General features: G+C 44.8%; 1 protein-coding gene across 1 annotated transcript in view; it reads left to right on the forward strand.

Moving 5' to 3' along the window:
- ACACB (acetyl-CoA carboxylase beta) overlaps positions 1–21,927 on the forward strand; it is a 128,062-nt gene that overhangs the window by 84,246 nt on the left and 21,889 nt on the right. The window contains 10 exon segments of the mRNA XM_023559423.2: positions 1,443–1,561; positions 6,164–6,301; positions 7,086–7,185; positions 7,333–7,440; positions 9,924–9,980; positions 10,226–10,267; positions 11,473–11,688; positions 14,251–14,406; positions 15,234–15,437; positions 16,713–16,868. Coding sequence (XP_023415191.1) covers positions 1,443–1,561; positions 6,164–6,301; positions 7,086–7,185; positions 7,333–7,440; positions 9,924–9,980; positions 10,226–10,267; positions 11,473–11,688; positions 14,251–14,406; positions 15,234–15,437; positions 16,713–16,868 — 1,296 coding nt within the window.

Below are 21,927 nucleotides of genomic sequence, written 5' to 3' on the forward strand. Positions count from 1 at the left end.
CTTATGAAAGCAGTTATTTTCATGGGGAAACCTATGTTAGTTTTTAAAGCATATGGTATTTTTATACTTCTTTTTTTTTATATATACTTTAGATGAATGTTCACAGAGCAGACTAGCTTCCCATTAAACAGTTAGTACACACATTGTTTTGTGACATTGGTTGCCAACCCCATGCCATGCCAATATTCCCCCTTCTTGACCTTGGGCTCCCTATTACCAGCTTTCCTGACCCCTCCTGCCTGCTAGTCCTTGCCCTTGGGTAGGTGTGCCGCTTTAGTCTCATTTTGTTTTATGGGCCTGTCTAATCTTTGGCTGAAGGGTGAACCTCAAGAGTGCCTTCGTTACTGAGCTAAAAGGGTGTCTGTAGACCATACTCTCAGGGTTTCTCCAGTCTCTGTCAGGCCAGTAAGTCTTTTTTTGTGAGTTAGAATTTTGTTCTACATTTTTCTCTGGCTCTGTCTGGGACCCTCTATTGTGATCCCTGTCAGAGCAGTCAGTGGTGGTAGCCACCGTGGTGGTAGTTGTGCTGGACTCAGCCCGGTGGCAGCTGTGGACTAACCTTTCCCTTCTGTCTTTGGTTTTCTTCATTCTCCCTTGCTCAGACCCGCGGAGTATCTTAGATGGCTACTCACAAGCTTTTAGGACCCCAGACACTAGTCATCAGCACACCAGCCCAGGGTCAAGGACTAGAAGGCAGGAGGGGTCAGGAAAGCCAGTGATAGGGAACCCACGGTCGAGAAGGGAGAGTGTTGACGTGTGGTGGGGTTGGTAATCAATGTCACAAAACAATATGTATACTAATTATTTAATGAGAAGCTAGTTTGTTCTGTAAACCTTCATCTAAAGTATAATAATACAAAAAATAAAAATACTGGAAACCCAGACGCTACTCAGCAAAGTAGAATGTGGAACATTTTCTTTATAGGCTATGTTATGCCAGTTGAACTAGATGTCCCCCAAGACCATGGTCCCCAGCCCTCAGCTCTGTAATTCTGTCCTTCAGGGAGTTTGGATGTATCTATGGAGCTTCCATGACCTTGCCTTGGACAAGCTGTGCTGGCTTCTCCAGTAGAGCACAGTTTTACTATAACACACGTGAGTTCGCTATGAGTTGGAGTTAAATTGATGGCAACTGTTTTATTTATGGTGCTTTCAAGTTACAGTAGCAGAGCTGAGTAGTTGCGACAGAGTCCATACGGCCTGCAGAGCCTAAGCTATTTGCTATCTGGTTTTACAGAAAAAGTGTTATCAACCGCTGCTCTGGAGCTGAAGAAGGAGATTTTGTTTAATCGGTAACATTCTGAAATGTGAACAGATTTGCCCTTCACTACTGTTTTGAGATCATTTAGAGATGACTGCTGGTGTTCCTCCAGCCTGAGTTTTCTCAGTTTTGGGGACGTCTTTCGTGCCGTCTGAGAATGTCCGCTGTACTTCTGCTTCAGGTATATGTGCGGAGGGGCTACATTGCCTATGAGCTGAACAGCCTGCAGCACCGGCAGCTCCCAGATGGCACCTGTGTGGTGGAGTTCCAGTTCATGCTGCCCTCCTCCCACCCCAACAGGTAGGGAGTGGGCACACCTGGGGACGCCTGCGGGTTCTCTCCTCCCTTACCTCTGTAGTCTTGACTCCCCTGGGACCCAGCAAGTATACCTGGGAACGATGATGGAGGGTCGTCAGGGCCACCACTTCCCCACTGCAGCATCTCCCCAGATCCCTGTTCGCTCATTTATAAAATGGAGGTAATCCAGTGCCTGCCTAGTAGACCCATGCTGTCCAATATGGTAGCCACTACCCACATGCGTGGCTATTCAAATAAATGACAACATATCCAAATTAAAACTTCAGACCTTCAGCCATACCAGCTGCATTTCAAGTGCGTGGTGGCTCCATGTGACTTATGGCTACCATGTTGGATGGTACAGATAGGAACATTTTACTCATTGCAGAAAGTTCTACTGGACAGCGCTGCACAGACCATTGTGAAGAGTCAATGAAATAAGGCGTGTGCAGCGTTTGGGCCAGTGCCTGTTACGGAAAGTGCTTGATGGATGTTGATGATCACCATGGTTATTATCATGGTTATTACTGCCTAGTGGCAAGCCATTGGTCAGGTGCTCTGCCACAGTGCTTCCAGAAACACTTGATTTCATCCAGCTCTCACCATCTGTCTGCCAAAAATGTGTTCTTGTCCCCGGTTTACAGCTCAGGCACCCTGGGCTGTCACTCGACTTAACCCACGCTGCTCATTAACACAGAGTTGGAATTCGAGCCCAGGTGGCTCTTCTCTTTCAAGTTCTTTCGCAGCATTGAGCAGCCCTTGGGGGATGCTACAGGCTTGGGGGGGCCACCTGTACTTGTCCAGGCAGCTTGGTGAAGCCCTCAGTGGTTCTCAGTTGGGGACGTCCTAATGTGCCTGAGTAGCTCACTCACAGTCTCTCTTTTTTTTGTTGTTGTTGTTGTGGTAAAATAATAACCCAGACCCGTAAAATAATATGTAACATAAAATTTGCCGTTTTAGCCATTTTTAAGTGTACGGTACAGTTCGTTCACAATAATTACAGTCACCATGCTGTGCAACCATCACCCCTATCTATTTCCAAAACGTTTTCATCACCCCCACCAGAAACTCTGTCCCCCCTAAGCAGTAACAAGCCATTGCCCCCAGTTCTTGGTAACCGTTAATCTCCTTTGGTCTCTATGTACACGCCTATTCTAGATTCTTCATGTAAGTGGGATCATACAATATTTGTTATTTTGTGTCTGGCTTATTTCACTCAGCATAATCTTTTTAAGGTCTGTCCGTGTCATAGCACATATCAGTACTTCATTCCTTTTTATGACTGAGTATATATTCTGTTGGGAGCCCTGGTGGCACAGTGGTTAAGCACTTGGCTGCTAACCAAAAGTTAGCGGTTCAAACCCACCAGCCGCACTGCAGGAGAAAGATGTAACAGTCCGCTTCTGTAAAAATTGCAACCTGGGAAACCCTCTGGGGCAGTTCTCCTCTGTCCCATAGGGTTGCTATGAGTCAGGATCGGCAATGGCTTTAGTATTCCATTATGTGGCTGGACCACATTTTGTTTATGCCTTCATCTGCCGGTGAACATTTAGGTTGTTTCCACCTTGTGGCTATTGTGAACAGCGCTGCCATGAACAGTGTGTCCAGGTTCACCATCTCTTTTTCTAACTTGTCTTAATTCAGGGCCCAAAGTGCCATTCTGGTCAGGTGGAGTGCAATCAATACCTTCTTCTAAAGCGATTTTGTCTCCACGGCCTGGAGGGTTCTCTTTCACTCTTCTGCCTCTGTGGTTCTGGCTCTCAAAGGCCTTGCTTGTGGCTGCAGCGGTCTCATCTTGATTTGGGGGCTCCACTGATCAGATCTCGTACCTACAGAGGCAATGGGTTTCATGCTTTCTGAAGCAGGGATTTTTCTGGTCTCTTGGAATTTTCAAAGAAATGTTTCTCTTTTCCTTTGGTCTTTAAGGAGAAAGGTGCTGCTCTCTTAGTGGGTGAAAAACTGCTTCCCTGTGACGCTCCTCCTTTTGTGTTTGCCATTTATTTTTACCCTTCTTCTTTCCAAGAAAAAGCATTGTGACATTTTACCCACTTGGGAGAAAGGAGGACTGTGTGCAGCCAGGAACCATTTTGGGACCGTGGAGGGTGTGAACTAAGAGCTTCTGAGATTATCTGCCCCTCAGGAGGAAGTCTCTTCTGTTTTGGTTTTGTTTTCTCAGCAGGTAACCTGTTAGGAGGGAAGGCAGTTTGGTGAGGGCTGTGGGCCAGGCCTGATTTCTTAGGAAGAAACTGCTGTGTATCCAGCTTGTTCGAGGCGACCCCAGTATGGGCACAGGGCCTTGTATTTTTGACTCAGAGATTCCCTAGCTGGTCTTCACTTTTCAAAAGCATGTATTTTTTTATTTTGGTGAGAATATACATAAAAAACATCAGCCAATTCAACGATTTCTGCACATACAATTCAGTGACATTCTTACAGTCTTCATATTGGGTTACCATTCTCGTTATCTTTTCCAAATTATCCCCTAGGGCCTCAGTTTTGCTGTTGACTCAAGGTGTCAGGAGCTGCCTCTGGGCCTGTGCCCCAGAAGAGACCCCTCCTTTTTGGCTGCCCCCATTAGCTCTGTAGGGCCTCTGGCTTAGCCCGTAACACCTGCATTTGTGGAGTGGGTGTGTTGTGAACTGGGTGTTGGGGAGCAGAGAGAGGGTCTGACAAGGGTCAGTAGGGCTTCATGGCAAGATGTAGCTTATGTGGGTGACACACTCCAGTACCCTTTGGGGCTGTAGGCATAGCCAGAGGTTGGGGAGCTGCCTGGGGTGATGCAGACAGTTAATGTGCTTGGCTGCTAACCCAAAGGTTGGAGGTTCGAGTTCACCCAGAGGTGCCTCAGAAGAAAGGCCTGGAGATCTAGTCTCAAAAAATCATCCATTTAGAACCCTATGGAGCACAGCTATACTCATGGGTTCGCCGTGAGTTGGAGTGAATTCGAGGGCACCTGGTTACCAGTTAATTAAAAAGTATCAAATATTAAAGTTATATTAAGTTATATTTTAAAATGCTGCATGAACCAAACAAAACCATCTGTGGGCAGAATTCACACTGTTCTGCAAGTGTGTGGCCTCTGGATTTGGCTGTCAGGAGCCTGGTCAGCTCCGCAGGGGGTGTGGTTAATGATTTCAGGGGTACATAACAGGAACGCACACGTGTGAGCCTCACCCCACCTGTTGAGGGTCCCCAAGACCACCTCCTAGGTTCGATGATTCACTAAGGGGACTACGAGGACTCAGCATGTAGACATACTTACTACTATGACTTATTACAGTAAAAAGATTCAAGGTGAAATCGGCAAGTGAAAAAGGTGCATGGGGAGAAGTCTGGGGGAAACCAGGTGCAAGCTTCCAGAGTCTTCTCCCAGTGGAGCCACTCAAACCAGTTGCTGTCAAGTTGACTACGACTCATGGCAACCTCATGTGTGTCACAGTAGGGTTTGCAATGGCTGATTTTTTGGAAGTAGATTGCCAGGCCTTTCTTCCAAGGCACTTCTGGGTGGACTCAAACCTCAGCCTTTTGGGTCGCAGCTAAGTGCGTTAACCATGAGCATCACCCAGGAACTCCATCTTAATGCCTCTAGCTATAAGATGTGACATGTGTGAAGTGTTTTCTACCAGCTTGTTAGAGACTTGGTACCCTGGGTTTTTATTGGGGGCTGGTCCTGTAGGCACCCTCTGCCTAGCAAATACTGAAATTCCAGACTCTTAGAAGGAAAGCAGGTATTCAGCATATACTACACTGTTTATACAAACAGTTTAGACACAGTGAGACACCCTTGCCAGTTCTGGACATGATGGTATGGACCCTCTTGAATCCAAGTTCACAGATACCAGCCAAGGGCCAGCCTTGTAAGCAGACCTTTCTAACGGCCTCTGGCCTGCTGTGCACTGTCTGATAAACAGTGCCTCCTTCACCTGAGGCCTGATGTCTCAGTGGTTAAGAGCTCAGCTGCTAACCAAAAGGCTGGCCGTTCGAATCCACCAGCCGCTCCTTGGAAACCTTATGTGGCAGGTCTACCTTGTCCTATAGAGTCACTGTAGGTGATGGGTTTGGATTGATTTTGTGACCTGATTCCATCACCTCCGGAAGATACATTTGGATTTGCTCCTGGTGACCAGTAGCCCTCTAAACGCTTAACAGGTTGCTGGCCTTTGGGCCAGATTTGGTATCTGGCACCGTCAGGAGAGCAGGTTTGCTGGAGGTGGGAGGGAGCAGGGTAAGCAGAGACCTGGTTTGTCTCCGGACCAAGCCAGCCTGCCCTGCCAGCTGCCTGGGGCAGGCCTTCCCTGGGAGAAATTGGCATTGGGCGTGTTTATTGTGTGTGTCTAAATTCTCCACTTTGGGTTTACGTTGGGACTGTGTTGGGACTGGTCTTGTATGCATGCATGTGTCATTCATTCACTTATTGAGCTCTTACTGTGTGCCAGGTCCTAAACACTTGACGACTCCTCAGTCCCTGTCGCCTATCTCAGCCCCCACTTTAAGCCCTCATTTGGGGGGGCTTTAATGCTGGCCCGGCTTGCCGAAGCTTCAGGGCCAGGACCTCAGGCTGGGTCTGTGCACAGCTGCTGCATCCCCTTTCTTGTCACCCTGCAGAATGTCCGTGCCTGTCAGTGTCACCAACCCCGACCTGATGAGGCACAGCAAGGAGCTCTTCATGGACAGTGGCTTCTCCCCACTCTGCCAGCGGATGGGAGCCATGGTCGCCTTCCAGAGATTCGAGGATTTCATCAGGTACCTGGCATGACAGAGAGGCTGAGTGAGTTTCCCCTGACCCCACCCTTGCCTTGACATATGGGGTGGAGGAGGCCCCACATGTCACTTGATTTAGTTTGTGATAACAGAATAATAACAGCATTGTAGCCTAGGGTGTAGGCTTTCGCCCCAGCCCATCTGTATTTAAATCATGGCTCTGCTTCCTCCTCATCACGAGACCCTGAGCAGATTATTTAACCTCTCCCTACCTCAGTTTCCTCATGTCTAAAATGGGGATAAGAGTAAGACCTACTTCATAGAGTTGCCATGATAATTAGATAATATACAAGAAATAGTATGTGTTAAAGATAATTAATATGTCAGTAACGTGCTCGGTAAGTGCTAGTGACCAGTGCTATTACCATTAATGTCTTTTCAACCTGTCACTGTGTGTTGTGCATCGCGCTTGGGTTATCTTGTTGGAGCTTCACCACAGCCTTATGAGCCCCGACTCGAGGTGTGGTGATGTTTCTGGACTCTCACAGTCACAGAAAAGGGGAGGTGAGAGTTGAACCCAGCCGATGCTCCACAGTATTGGGCATCCTTCCATTTATTCATGATCGCAGTCCACATAGATCCATTCTTCCATTTGGGAGAAGAACTCATCAGAGGTCCCTTTGGCCTCATCAAGGAACCAGTGAGGACTGCACAGGTTGGATGAGATCAGAGAGTGTTGATTGGTAAAGAAGGCAGGCCTGCCTCACCTGTCTGCCTAGCATGGAACAGCTGCCCCCAACCCTTGCCCTCTGCCACTTGCCCCCAGGAACTTTGATGAAGTGATCTCCTGCTTTGCCAACGTCCCCAAGGACATCCCCCTCTTCAGCAAGGCCCAAGCCTCCCTTTACTCGGAGGATGATGGCAAGGTATGCATCTGAGCCCAGTGAGCAAGGCCGTAGGAGGAGGCAGCAGGGCTGTGGGAGGGGTGGGGGGCCTCAGGAAGGCGGAGAGACTTGGGAGGGGACGGTGGGGCCACGGGCTGGCCACTGCCCAGCCATGTTTTCCCTTCTCAGAGCATCAGGGAAGAGCCGATCCACATCCTGAACGTGGCCCTCCAGTCAGCAGACCACCTGGAGGACGAGGAGTTGGTGATGACCTTCCAGACGTTTGTGCAGTCCAAGGTGCTTGGGTACACCTGTGGTTTGTGGGGGGCGGTGGGCGGTCCCTGGAGGAGCTGGAAGATGTGGTCTTGGCGAGATGCCTGTGCTCCTGAGTGGCGTGGGGAGGCTGTGCTGCTGTGTGCTTCAGAGAGACAGGCCTGGCTTCCTGCCCTGGGTCTGCTTCCCTCATTGCCGGTGAACTTGTCAGCAGTGGCTGACCGTGGCAGGGCCTCGGTTTCTTCACGTGTACCGTGGGGACAGTATATCTCTTTGCCAGGGTGTTGCAATGATGGTGGGAAAGAGAGATCATTTCATTGGAATAACCCAGAAGCCCACAGTGTTAATGGCCAGTTACACTGACAACTGTGTATGCAAGTAACTGTGGGTACTTTTTCAGCGTATGTTCTCACCCAGTGGTGGGACGGCTGTTAATACGTCCAAGGACCTCAACCGCACACAAATGCAGAGCAGCTGGGCGAGCGGGGTCATAGAAACAGAATGAGATCACATTCACACATGTTTACACACATATGTACACACAGTCACATGCCAATATGCACACATACATGTACACACATTCACACACACACATTTACAGACATACATACGTTCACACGTATACATATGTGCACACACATTTACACTATGTACACACATCCACACACGTATATATGTTCACACACTCGCGTTTACACATATGTACACATTCACACGCATATACACATTGACACACACTCACATGTACACACATATGGATACACATTCACGCAGACATACACGCACTCTTAACACAACACACAAGTACCTCCCCCCAGCCGAGAACCAATAATCAGGCTGTCAATAACCAGCTGGATTCCCACGCTGGAATCCTCTTCATTTTGCAGCTTGTTCTGCTGCTTCCCGGCCTACCTTCTGCTAAAGCCTTCTTCTGTGCGCGTGATTCACCTTTTCTGAAATGGGCTAAGAATATTTATTTCCCCTAATAATTTCCCTTACCAAGTCAACGAATAAGACAGTGGCCTTATTTTCTTGTCTTCTGAGTTTTTTCTTCTTTCTCTGTAAAGGTGTATGTAATATTTCATTTGGGGAGCAACTAAAACCGGTTTTGTCCTTTTTGGGGGTGTTCATTTTTTTTTATCCATGTCTAACATTCGGAGTAATGCACAAGTCATATATATAGAGCTTGATGAACGTTCTCAAAGTGAACACACAAGCGCAACCAGCATTCAGACGAAGAAACGGACCATCCCCAGCCCCCCGGGGACCGTCATGCCTCCTCCCAGTCACTGCCTCCCCAGAGATAACTGACCACTATCCTGACTTCTGACTATGGATTTATTTTGTCTGTCTATGAATGTTATATAAATGGGACCGTACAGTTTGTATTCTTCCTTGCGGGGCTTTTTTTGCTGAAGTTGTGTTTTTTTTTTTTTTTAATTGTGGTTACTATACTAAATTCTGTTAGTAAAATACAATGATTGTTTAATAATTTAATTGTTATTTATAACAAAAAGTTGTCATTTCAACATATTTTACACACACAGTTCAGTGACATTAATCACCTTCCTCATGTCGTGTGACCATCGCCACTATCCTTTTCCAAATGTTTCCATCACCCCTAACAGAAGTTCAGTGCTCCCTAAGCAGTGACCTCTTTCCCTCTCCCTTCTGCCCCAGTACCACTTTCTATATCTTTGCTTACTCTAGAGAATTTTGCGTTAAGTGGAAACTTAGACTATTTGTCCTTTGGTGACTAACTTATTTCACTCAGCGTCGTGTTCCTAGGGTTCATCCGTGTTGTGGCATGTATCAGGACTCCATTTCTCTTTATGGCTGAGTGATACTCCATTGTATGTATGTGCCACATTTTGTTCATTCATCTTTAACTTATCTTTTTGTATAACAGCTCTTTTGATGTATAGTTCACATGGCATGCAGTTCACCCACATTAAACAGTAATACAGTTCAGTGGTTTTAAAAGCATATTCATAGACTTGTGTAACCATCACCTCAATTCATTTTAGAACATTCTCATCACCCTAAAAAAGGAACCCTATACCCATCGGCAGCCACTCCCCGTTTTCTCCCCAGTATTACCCTGCCCCGAGCCCTGTTGTTGTTATTGTTGTTAGGCGCTGTTGAGTCGATTTTGACTCATAGTGACCCCATATGACAGAGTAGAACTGCCCCCTAGGGTGTCCTAGGCTGTATCTTTATGGCTGCTGGGTGGGTTTGAATTGCCAGCCTTCTTCGTCGTCAGCAGCTGAGCACTTATCCATTGTACCACCAGGGCTCCTTCCCTCAGCCCTAGGCAACCACTCAACTACTTTCTGTGTGTATAGGTTTGCCTACTCTGGACATTTTATCTAAATGGAATTAGACAACATATTGTCCTTTGTGGCTGGTTTCTTTTACTTAGAATAATTTTTTCAGGGTTCATCCAGAACTTTATCCCTTATTTATTACTGTATAATATTCCATTGTATCTTTGGTTTTTAATGCAGAGAAATAGCCTTGTGGGTTGTGGACTCCGAAGAATCACATTCCTGATTGCCCAAAAGGTCAGTGCAATTCTCAGTTCACCTGTCTGAGTCTTTTCCCTTCTTCAAGACCCAGTACCATTTACGTGACTTTTATCCTGCAGATTACGGTGGAAGGGATCAATCACTAGATGAGAGAAGGCTTTCCAAATGATTCATTCTATAAGTGGACTGGGTTATCATAAAAAAATCATAAAATAAGCATGCAGGTTTTACAATGAGTCTTGCTTGACTTAATTGTCTTTCGTGTGGGTTTCTTTTTGCAGAAAGAATTTCCCAAGTTTTTCACATTCAGAGCAAGACACAAGGTATGACCAAAAGCAATGAGGTTTTTCTCTCTTCGTGGCATCTTTGATATTCATGAAGAATACGGCTCCCAGCCCTTGAGAATCCCCTGATTCTAGAACATGACAATTATGTAGACTCTGCCTTCCTCTGGGATTGTATTTCCTAATAGAACCCTGTGTTTTCTGTGCAGAACCCACATCTTGAGTCCCCTACCCTTCCAGCTTTCCCTGCAGGATTCTCCCTCACTTGGATAATTTTCGTACTTGTGGGTGGGTGTGTTCAGTAAGACAGTATTTCTTAGTTTTTTTTTCCTAGAACAGAGGTTGGCAAACTATAACCTGCAGGCTGTATTGTAAATAAAGTTTTATTGATACACAGCCATACTTTTAAGCATTTATTTACCTTAAGAAAAGGCTTGCAGACCTCTCTTCCAGAGCAGATGGGCTAGTTTCCAACACAGGCCCATAACTCATCCAAATTCAGTATTTTATGTTTTATTTGATCCAAAGCTAGCTAAGAACCAGCCCTTCTTTAGATCCTTCATTCTCTCTTCGTTTTGGTCTCCAGCACTGTTGTTCACTTCCTTTTGGTGGCCATTTTTCACAAAGAAATCAGGTGTTAGTGACTTCTAGAGGATGGCTGTGTGCTGGCAGATGCTGGGGATAAGCTAGGCTCACCGTGAGCTCAGCGGCGTGGCAGCACACCAGTCTTACACTGAACACAGGCTCCTCTGGGCCTTTCTGAAATCCAAATGCCTTGAGCCCTTGAGTTGGTCACCATGAGGTTATACCACTAATGCTAAATTCATGAACACTGGGGGGTCTACGGTACAGGGCGTGGACAAGCAGGTGCGCAGCCCTAATGGCAGATTTTGTGTGTGTCTGCGTCTGTATGTCTTTGTGTCTGTGTCTATATCTTTGTGTTTTTGTATCTCTGTTTCTGTGTGTCTGTCTTGTGTGCATGTGTGTCTGTGTCTGGTGTGTACATGTCTGTGTCTCTGTGTGTGTCTCTCTCTGTGTATCTCTGTGTGTGTGTTTGTGCCTTTGTGTGTGTGTGTCTGTGTGTCTGTATGTATCTGCATCTGTACGTGTATCTGTGTGTGTCTGTGTGTCTATGTGTATGTGTCTCTGTATCTGTGTATATATCTATGTGTGTGTGTCTACGTGTATGTCTGTGTGTGGTCTCTGTGTATCTGTCTGTGTGTGTCCTCTCTGGCGGCCTGCAGTTTGCAGAAGACCGCATTTACCGTCACCTGGAGCCCGCACTGGCCTTCCAGCTGGAGCTCAGCCGGATGCGAAACTTCGACCTGACTGCTGTGCCCTCTGCCAACCACAAGATGCACCTTTACCTGGGCTCAGCCAAGGTGAAAGAAGGTGCAGAAGTGACGGACCACAGGTTCTTCATCCGGGCCATCATCAGGCACTCGGACCTGATTACAAAGGTAAGTGTCGCGGACCATTTCTCCATCTGAGCCCGTCCTCATGCCCTGGCCCTTCATTCACCAAGTGCCTGGTCTGTGCAGGGCCCTGGGCTGGCCGCTGGGGACAGGCGGCCACACTGCACCCACAGGGTTGCCTCTGATATCCAGTCTTGGGGGAGATGGAGAGGAAGTGGCCAAAGATTGTGTCCCGGCTGGTGGCACATGGATCAGTTGCTCGTGTTACATGGATTTCTCTGTGTGAGGAGGATGGAGAGGATGGAAAGGTGCTGACTCGTTAAAGGCTGACTGAGTGACCATGTTTCATCATTTCTTGCATTCGTGAAAGTGACCCATATTTATATTACGAAATTTCAAGCAGCTTCGATGATTTTTCACTGCTTCTTGCATTTATAAAAGTAAGCTGTGATGATATGATGAAAATCTCATTCAAATATGCAGTTGCAAATTTCAAACTGAACATGATTTTCAAAAATCAAGTAAAAGAACCCAGAATCCTGCCATCCAGAGGTCAGCTCTGTGGGTGATCCTCTGTAGACATAACCCCACATTCACATTTGTGGGTGCAACGTTACAGACGGGAGCCCAGGGGCCAAATCATTTGCAGACTGCTGATTTCTACTAGACAATCCTTTAAACCTCTTTTCATATGGATGGATAGTGACCCACAGCATCCTTCTGGGTAGCTGTGTGATATTTCCTTTCGGGGATGTACTGTGGGTGTGGAACTTTTTTTAAATAATTTTTATTTTTTTATCATAGACTTTTTTTAGAGCCATTTTAGATTTACAGAAAACTTGTACTCAAAGCACAGTGCCTCCACGTGCTCTCTCCCCTGCATACTGGCTCTCCTGTGTTAGCGTCTTGCATTTGATTTCTACAGCACACGTACAGGCCTCTCAGCGGCTCTTGAAGCAGCGCTGCCCAGTGGAACTTCTGTGAGGGCAGAAGTGTTCCATGTGTACACCACCCAGTATGAGAGCAGCGAGCCACATATGGTTATTTTTTTTTTTTTTAGTAATGTTTTACTGTGTCTTCAGCGAATGTTTACCCAGCAAATTAGGTTCCCATTTGACAGTTTCTACGCAAATTGTTCAGTGACGTTAGTTACATTTTTCACAGCTTGTCTGCGTTCTGGTTGTTCCGTTTCCAGTGCTCTAGTTCCCCTGCCTCCCTTACTTTCTCATCTTTGCTTTAGAGTAATCATTGACCTTTTGGTCTCATAGAGATGGTTTTTTTAGTGGAGCACCATACTCACAGGTAGTATCCTTTATTTTGTGTGCAAATCTGTTATTTTGCTACAAGGGGACCTCGAGATAAGTTTTGGTTCAAGGCTTAAAGAGTATCTCAGGGCGATAGTCTCAGGGGGTCCTCTAGACTCAACAGGGCCAGAAACTCTGGAATTTTAAGAATTTAAGTTCTGTTCCGTGTTTTTCTCCCATTGTATCAGGGTCCGTCTATTGTGGCCCTGATCAGAATGGTTGGTAGTAGTAGCGGGGCACCATCTAGTTCTTCTGGTGCATGTGTGGTTATTGAACACTTGAAGTATGGCTGGTGTGTCTAAGTGACTGACATTCTAATTTTATTTAATCTTTTAATACACTTTATTTTTAAGGGCAGTTTTAGATTTATAGAAAGGTGGTGCAAAAAGTACCGAGAGCTCCCATATAATTCCTCTCTTCTTAACCCCCCAAATTGTTTCTCCTGGTATTAACATCTTGCGTTCCTATGATAAGTTGTTACAGTCGATAAATGAATATCGATACATTGTTAACCAGAGTCCATAGTTTACATTAGGGCTCACACTTGGTGTTGTACAGTCCAATTTTGTTTGTTTATTGTGATGAGTGTATATATAGTCACAATTCTGCCTTTTCAACATTTTTTATAAGTACAGTTATTTCATCATATTGTTCAGCCATCACCACTGTTTCCAAAATTTTCCATCACCCTTAACAGACGTTCACTGTCCCCCAAGTAGTGGCTCCCTCTTTCCCCCTCCCTCCCACCGCTGGTAACTGACTAATAGTAGACTCTGGTCTGTACACATTTCCCTATTCTAGATATTTCATGTACAATGTTTGTCCAGTCCTATGAGTTTTGACAAAGGCATAATGTCTTGCGTCCACAGTTACAGTATCAACACAGAATAGTTTCACGGCCCTAAAGCATGCAGGTTTTTTTTTCCCAACAATTCCTTATTGCAGGATGTTAAGCTAGTCTCAGTCTTTTGCTCTCTCAGACAGCTAGTCAGCTTTTGCTTACCTTCACCTCTGCGAGCCTGGCTCTGCAGGTCTCGCCTAGTACACTTTTTGGAGGAGGGGAACGTCCCTGCCTGCCTCTCTGGAAACCCTGGTGGCATAGTGGTTAAGAGCTATGGCTGCTAACCAAAAGGTCGGCAGTTTGGATCCATCAGGCGCTCCTTGGAAACACTGTGGGGCAGTTCTACTCTGTCCTGCACGGTTGCTATAAGTCGGAATTGACTGACGGCAACGGGTTTGGGTTTTTTTTTGGTCTACCTCTCTGAGACCCCTGCCTCAGTGGCTGCCCCTCCTTCCTGGGCAGGAAGCATCCTTCGAGTACCTGCAGAATGAGGGTGAGCGGCTGCTCCTGGAAGCCATGGACGAGCTGGAGGTGGCGTTCAACAACACCAGTGTGCGCACTGACTGCAACCATATCTTCCTCAACTTCGTGCCCACTGTCATCATGGACCCCTACAAGGTTTTGCCTCTGGGGGGTCTCACTGGGCTCTGGGCTAAGCCTTGCTGGGACTGATGGCTCTTCGTGCCATGCAGGGTGGGGCATTGTCTCCTGGCCCTCGAGACTTGAACTCTAGAATGAACACATATGTGTTTGAATCTCAGTCACTGAGGGAGGAGAATGAGCCTCCTGTCATTCCGTTCTAGAGCCATATTTTAGCCACAACCCTTAGCACCTTACTTGTTTTGATGGTCACCCTTCCACGGGCATGCTTCACTTTGAGGACAACATGGATACCCAAAATGTCTTGCGAAATGAAATCTTGTTCTTTTCCTGGTTCCAGGCTCTGCTGGGATTTTGCATGTGGGTAGCATAGGGGATGAGAACCTGAGGTTTGGGGCCGAGCTGTTTGCCATAGGTTGGTTCTTCGCGGGCAGGCAGAGTTCTTTAATGGCAGTGATTCTGTGGTGAAAGAAGTCCTGGTCCATCAATATGGCACCTGAGGGGTGCAGAGGGTTCATGCTGATGCCCCAACTCCACCGGTCGGCATAATTCCAGAAGAAAAACAATGCATAGGCTTGGGATGCCTGGTGGAGGTAAAGCTGGAGTGATTTAGGAATACTAGCTCTATCTCTTACCAGCCTCAGGTTCCTCATCCGTCAGTGGGAGATCCGCGTGCTAGCCTCTCTGAGTAATTATAAGGATGAAATGAGATGACGGATTTTAAATACTTAGCATATTGCCTTCTGTTGTTAGTAGCTGATCGTTGTTGGATAGTTAGCGCTAGAACTATTGTAAGTGTGCGTGGAATGGGCTCTGAAACTGGGACTCCTATGGTTTTGCGGCAGATTGAGGAGTCAGTGCGCTCCATGGTCATGCGCTATGGCAGCCGCTTGTGGAAACTCCGTGTGCTCCAGGCTGAGGTCAAAATCAACATCCGCCAGACCACCACCAGCGCGGCCTTTCCCATCCGCCTATTCATCACCAACGAGTCAGGCTATTACCTGGACATCAGCCTCTACCGAGAAGTGAATGACCCCAGATGTGGACACGTAAGGCTGGGCCAGGCCATGAATGTCTTGATCAGAGCAGAGGCAGACCACTTGGATGATTGAGATACAGATTCAAACACCACTCAGTGGCTGTCTGGCTTTGCCATGCTGGGTTCTAGTAGCTCCTAAATTTTAGGATAAACGTGTTAGCTTCTGGATCCCAGTTGTTCAAGGAAGGAGAATGAATCCTCCAAGGTTTAATCAATTCTAAGGCCATATCTGAGATAAGAAGAGAGGCCCTGGTGGCATAATGGTTAAAGTATCTGGCTGCTAACTGAAAGGTTGGTGGTTTGAACCCACTGGCCACTCCACAAGAGAAAGATGTAACAGCCTGCTTCCTGAAGATTATAGCCTTGAAAATCCTGTGGGGCAGTTCTACTCTGTCCTATAGGGTCACTATGCGTTGGAATTGATTCAACAGCAATGGGTTTGGTTTATTTGGGAAAATCATGGAATGCCAGGGCTGCTTATAATGTGGTCCCCAGATTGGTTCACTTAGGGAAATAGATATTTTCCCAACCATGTTTTAGAACAGACTTTTGTAAAGTGAATCAAATATCCTATTGACTGTCATTTTATATATGTTTATATACACCAAACCCAAATCCGTTGCCGTCGAGTCGATTCCGACTCATAGCGACCCTATGGGGCAAAGTAGAACTGCCCCATAGGGTCTCCAGGGAGCAGCTGGTGGATTCAAACAGCTGACCTTTTGGCTAGCAGCCAGGCTCTTAACCATTGCACCACCAGGGCTCTGTATATATATATATATATTTTTATTTTTTATTTTGAACTAACTTAAGACTCCCAAGAAGTTGCAGAAATAGAGTTAAAAAAAAAAAAAAAGAGTACCGAAAGTTCCCACGTACCCTTCATCCAGCTTCCCCCAAAGATAACATCTTACGAAACCATAGTACGTTATCAAAACCAGGACGTTGACATCGGTATACTCCTTTTAAGTTAAATGCAAACCTTATTCAGATTTCACCAGTTTTTACATGCACTCTTTTTTGTTTTTCTGTGTGTAATACTACGACTGTTATATTTTTGGAGACAGGTTTTTGTATCCCCCACTATGCCTCCTTGCTGTGATTACCCTGTGGCAGAGAGGAGAATATCAGCTACCCTAAGAGCTCTCTCTGTTACATGACGTAGTGTGCTTAGCTTCCCCCATTGCATTTTCATTGAGGACTGGGTAGATATAAATGGGGGAGGGGCATGGCTCTTGGATACTGGTGACTGACCTTTCTCACCCTGTCTTCCTTGGTGATCTAGATCATGTTTCATTCTTTCGGCCACAAACAAGGGCCCCAGCACGGGATGCTGATCAACACACCCTACGTCACCAAGGATCTGCTGCAGGCCAAACGGTTCCAGGCCCAGTCCCTAGGAACCACTTATGTGTACGACTTTCCGGAAGTGTTCAGGCAGGCAAGTCCTGTGGTTAGATGCAACACCGCCTCCAGGTCCCCTCAGCAGACCCCATCAGTACCATCCCCTCCTGTCCTCAGTCACTCTTCCAAAGACCCCCATCCAAAGAACAGGGTCTTGGTGAAGAAAAAGAAATTAACATTGGGAATGACTTTGTAGCGTTTTTTCCTAAAATAAATCAGATTTTATCCTAATGATAAAAGTAATATAATGTAGAAACTTTCCAAGAAGGAGAAAGTGAGTTACAATTCCATGTCCTGAAGACAGATTGCTTAGCATTTTGGTGTATTTCCGTCTAGTCTTGTTAATGCTTATTTATTAAGTACCTGCTACTTTCCAGGTCCCATTTTAGGGGTAGATACAGCATGAGAAGGATGGGGTCACTGCCTTTGAGGAAGTTTTAGTCTATTTTTTTTAAAAAGTAATGATTTTCTATGTTTTTTTTTTTATTATTTAAATATACAATGGAAAAATACAGAAGAGTAGAAATATGAAAATGAAGTACCGCCCATATATAACTTACTCACCAATGATGACTGCAGTAACTTTTTTTTTTTAAATAATATTTTATCGTGTTTCTGATGAAGGTTTACACAGCAGTTTAGGTTCTCGTTCAATAATTTCTACACAGATTGTTCAGTGACATTGGTTACAGTCTTCAGAATGTATGAACGTTTTCATCATTTCCCTCCTGGTTGTTCCGTTTCCATTAATCTCCCGTTATATTCTTATCTTTGTTTTAAAGTAATTGTTGACCATTTGGCCTCATGTAGGTGATTTTTTAAAAGAAGCACAGTACTTACAGGTGGTATTTTTTATTTTGTGAGCCAAACTGGTATTTAGCTGCACGGTGACCTCAGAGGTTAGTTTCAGTTCAAGGTTTGAAGAGTATCTCAGGGCAGTAGTTGCAATTACATTTTAACGCATTTCCTTCAAGTATTTTTTCTCTGCCTTTCTTTTTTTACGTAGTACGGCCTTAAAGGAGACGGAATACACTGCTATTGGTGTCATGGATGTCTGTCTGCACCCCCTACACTGGCTTGTGGATGACGTTCATGAAACAGACTAGGGTCATGGGCCTTCTGCTATAGGCAGCAAAGTGTCGTGTTGCTTCAGGCACAGGAGACGCAGACCAGTAGGAAAACCTACTATTTAGAGTCACTCAGGCTGGGGTTTCAATCCTGGGTCTGTCCTTTGCTTCCTGTGTGTCCCTGGGCAAGCGTCTTCAATTCTCTGGGCCTCAGTTTCCTCCTCTATAAAATGGGCATAATAATAGTATTTACCTTGCAAGGTTGTTAAGAGGAACACATTTATTCAGTAGGTGCTTAATCAATTGAAACTTTTATTAAGAATGTCATTGTTGTGTCCTTTTGTCTCTGACCTCAAGTGTCATAGGGTAAGAAGCATGACTAAACCAGCAAACCTGTCTCCTTTCTTTTAGATAAGGAAACAGAAGACTACTCTGCACAATTTTATGCCCATAAGTTTTTTTTTTTAATTCTTTTTTTTATTGAACTTTAGGTGAAGGTTTACAGAACTAGTTTCTCATCAAACAGTTAGTACACACATTGTTGTATGACACTGGTTAACAATCCCATGACATGTCAACACTCTCCCTTCTCAACCCTGGGTTCCCCTACTACCGGCTTTCCTGTTCCCTCCTACTTTCTAGTCCCTGCCCCAGGGCTGCTGCAGCCCTTTAGTTTTGTTTTGTTCCATGGGCCTGTTAAATCTTTGGCTGAAGGGTTAACCTCAGGAGTGGCCTCGTTATTGTGCTGAAAGGGTGTCCAGGGTCCATACTCTCAGGGTTTCTCCAGTCTCTGTCAGGCCAGCAAGTCTGGTCTTCCTTTTTGAGTTAGAATTTTGTTCTACATTTTCCTCTAGCTCTGTCCGGGCCCCTCTATTGTGATACCTGTCAGAGCAGTCAGTGGTGGTAGCCGGGCACCATCGCGTTGTACTGGACTCAGTCTAGTGGAGGCCATGGTAGATGTGGTCCATTAGTCCTTTGCACTAATCTTGCCCTTGTGTCTTTAGTTTTCTTCATTCTTCCTTGCTCCCGAAGGGGTGAGACCAGTGGAGTATCCTAGATGGCCGCTCACAGGCTTTTAAGACCCCAGACTTATACCCATAAATTAAAAAACTTAAAATGAGATTAAATATTTCTTAGAAAAATATATCTTATCAAAACTGACCCAAGAAGAAATAGAAAACCTGAATAGATTATAAGCATTAAAGAAATTAATAGTTTAAAAAATCTCTCCAACAAAAATGGTCCCAGATGGCTATAGAACAGTTTTTATCAAACTTCCTAGAAACAGATAATTCCCATCTCATATATATTGTGTAGAATGTGAAAAAAAAGGAATGTTTCTTAACTCATTTTATCAGGTTATAATTACCTGAATTTTAATCCCAGACGAGGACAATAGGAGAGGGGGAAATTATCTCATTTATGAACATGGACACAAAAATTCTAAATAAGATATTAGAAATGAAATTCAGTAATGAATTAAAAAAAAAAATGACCAAGTAGGGTCCACCCTGCAACTGCGTATATGATGTGGTATTAGGAAGTCTATTATTGCAATTTAAAATATAAGTAGGTTAAGAAGAAACTTAAATTTTCCATAGATGCAGAAAAGTATTTGATAAAATGACATCTATTCATAATTAGAACTTCTAATAAAGGAGGAATAGAAGGAAATTCATTTACCCGGATAAAAATATCGACCTAAAATTAATATCACCTACTTCTACTCTGACACACATGGGATGGCCATGAGTCGAAATCGACTTGACGGCAGCGTTTTTTTTTTTTTTTTAAGGTGTAATGTTAGACGTATTCTTTGTAAGGACAGGTACAGGACAGAAATACCCATTACCACCACTTCTCTTGATACCATTTACAATGTCAGTGTCAACCACAGTGTTTCATAGGAAGAAATAAAAACAAAAAACATACAAGAGCTTTATAGGGGAATTTTAAAACTTTTTAAAAAGATTCTCAGCCTAAACAAATAGAGAGCCATATAATGCTTATGAATGATAACCTCCCCCACCAAAAAAAAAAAAAAAAAAAACCATTGCTGTTGAGTTGATTCCCACTCATAGTGACCCTATCAGACAGAGCAGAATGGCCCCATAGGGTTTCCAAGGAGCGCCTGATGGATTCGAACTGCCAACCTTTTGGTTAGCAGTCGTAGCTCTTAACCACTATGCCACCAGGGTTTCCTTTTGAATGAGGAGATTTAATATTGTGAAGAGGTCAGTTCTGCCCATGTTAATAAGTGCAGTACAATTCCAATTAAAATATCAGCAGAGTTTTTGTGTGTGTGTGTGAAACTTAAAAAGCTGAGCCTAAAATTCATATAGAGTAGTAAAAGCCCCCATGAATAGCTAAAACAGTTTTGAAAAACAACAATGACAGGAGGACTCACCTTAACAGATATGACAACTTATTTTAAAGCAACAATAATTAAGACAATATAGTATTACTGAGGGGTCCGCGGCGGTTCAGTGGTAGAATTCTCTCCTTCCATGGGGGAGACCCAGGTTTGATTTCCAGCCCGCGCACCTCACGTGAGGCCACCACCCGTCTCTCAATGGAGGCTTGTGTGTTGCTACGATGCTGAACAGGTTTTAGCAGAGTTTCCAGACTAAGACAGACTAGGAAGAAGGGCCTGGTGATCTACTTGTGAAAATCAGTTGTTGAAAACTGTGTAGATCACAGTGATCTCATCTGCAATTGATCATGGGGATGGTGCAGGAGTGGGCGGCATTTTGTCGTGGATGGCGTTGCCATGAGTCGGGGGTCAACTCAACAGCAGCTAACAACAACATTATTGTAATGCCACTAGGCAGACAGACCAATGGAATAGAATAGAGAGCCTAGAATCAGACCTACTTATAAACAGAACCTTGATAGAATGCTGAGGTGGAATTGCAAATCAGGGCAAGGGACCCTTGAATCAAAGGCCCAGGGAAAGCGCTTATCTAATGCAAAAGAGAAAAAACGGCCCCAGGTCAGGAGAATATGTTCAATTGTCTATAACCAGCAAGGGATTAGAATCTAGATTATCTACAGAGCACTTATAAATCAATTAGGGGAAAAAAAAAAAAAAACCAAATTCTAAAAAATATGGGGAGATGTTATAAACAGGAAACTCACCAAGAAGCTCATGTGGTCGCTAAGCATATTAAAAGGTGATCGCCTCACTAATAACTGAAGCACAGATCAATACCATAATATAATTTCACACCCAGCAGGTGGGTCAGATTTTAAAATCTGACAAAACCAAGTGCGAGTGAGTGTATGTGGTGGGCCTATTTGTTGTAGTTAGTTGCCGTTGAGTGGATTCCGACTCATGATAACCCTGTGTGTGCAGAGTAGAACTGTGCTCCTTAGGGTTTTCAAGGCTGTGACCCTTCAGAAGCAGATTGCCAGACCTTACTTCCAAAGTGCCTCTGGGTGGGTTTGAATAGCCAGCCTTTTGGTTAGTAGTCCAGCGCTTAACCGCTGATGGGCCTATAGAGGGGTACAAAAAAACTGAGAACAATTTGATAATATCAAGTAAAGTTGAAACTTCACATACCCTGTGACCCAGCATTTCCACTCTCAGTGAAATTCTAACCCATGTTTATAAGAAAAAAAGAAGACACCATAAAATATTCTTTACAGCATATAGGTAATATTGTAGAATTGGGAGCAACATAAGTGTTACTAAAAAAGGGTTCAGAGGACTCCCCAGAACTATCACCCTGAGACACTCTTTAAACCTATATCCAAGCCTGTCTCCTGAGACCCCCTTTTATTGGAATAGCAGAGTGGCACACAAAATAAAGGCTATTACCTGTAAAATTGGTGTCCTGCTTAACCATCAGTATGAGACCAAAAGGTCAGCAATTACCAAAAGCAAAGTTGAGAAGACAAGGAAGGGGTCAGGGAAACTAGAGTACTGAGTACTGGAAATGGAACAAACTGAACACAAAGACAATGTTCACACGTTGTGATAAATGTAACTAATGTCACTGAACAATTTGTGTGGAAATTGCCAAATGA

This window comes from Loxodonta africana, chromosome 19 (genome assembly GCF_030014295.1).
Source record: "Loxodonta africana isolate mLoxAfr1 chromosome 19, mLoxAfr1.hap2, whole genome shotgun sequence".
Classification (NCBI taxonomy): Eukaryota; Metazoa; Chordata; class Mammalia; order Proboscidea; family Elephantidae; genus Loxodonta; species Loxodonta africana.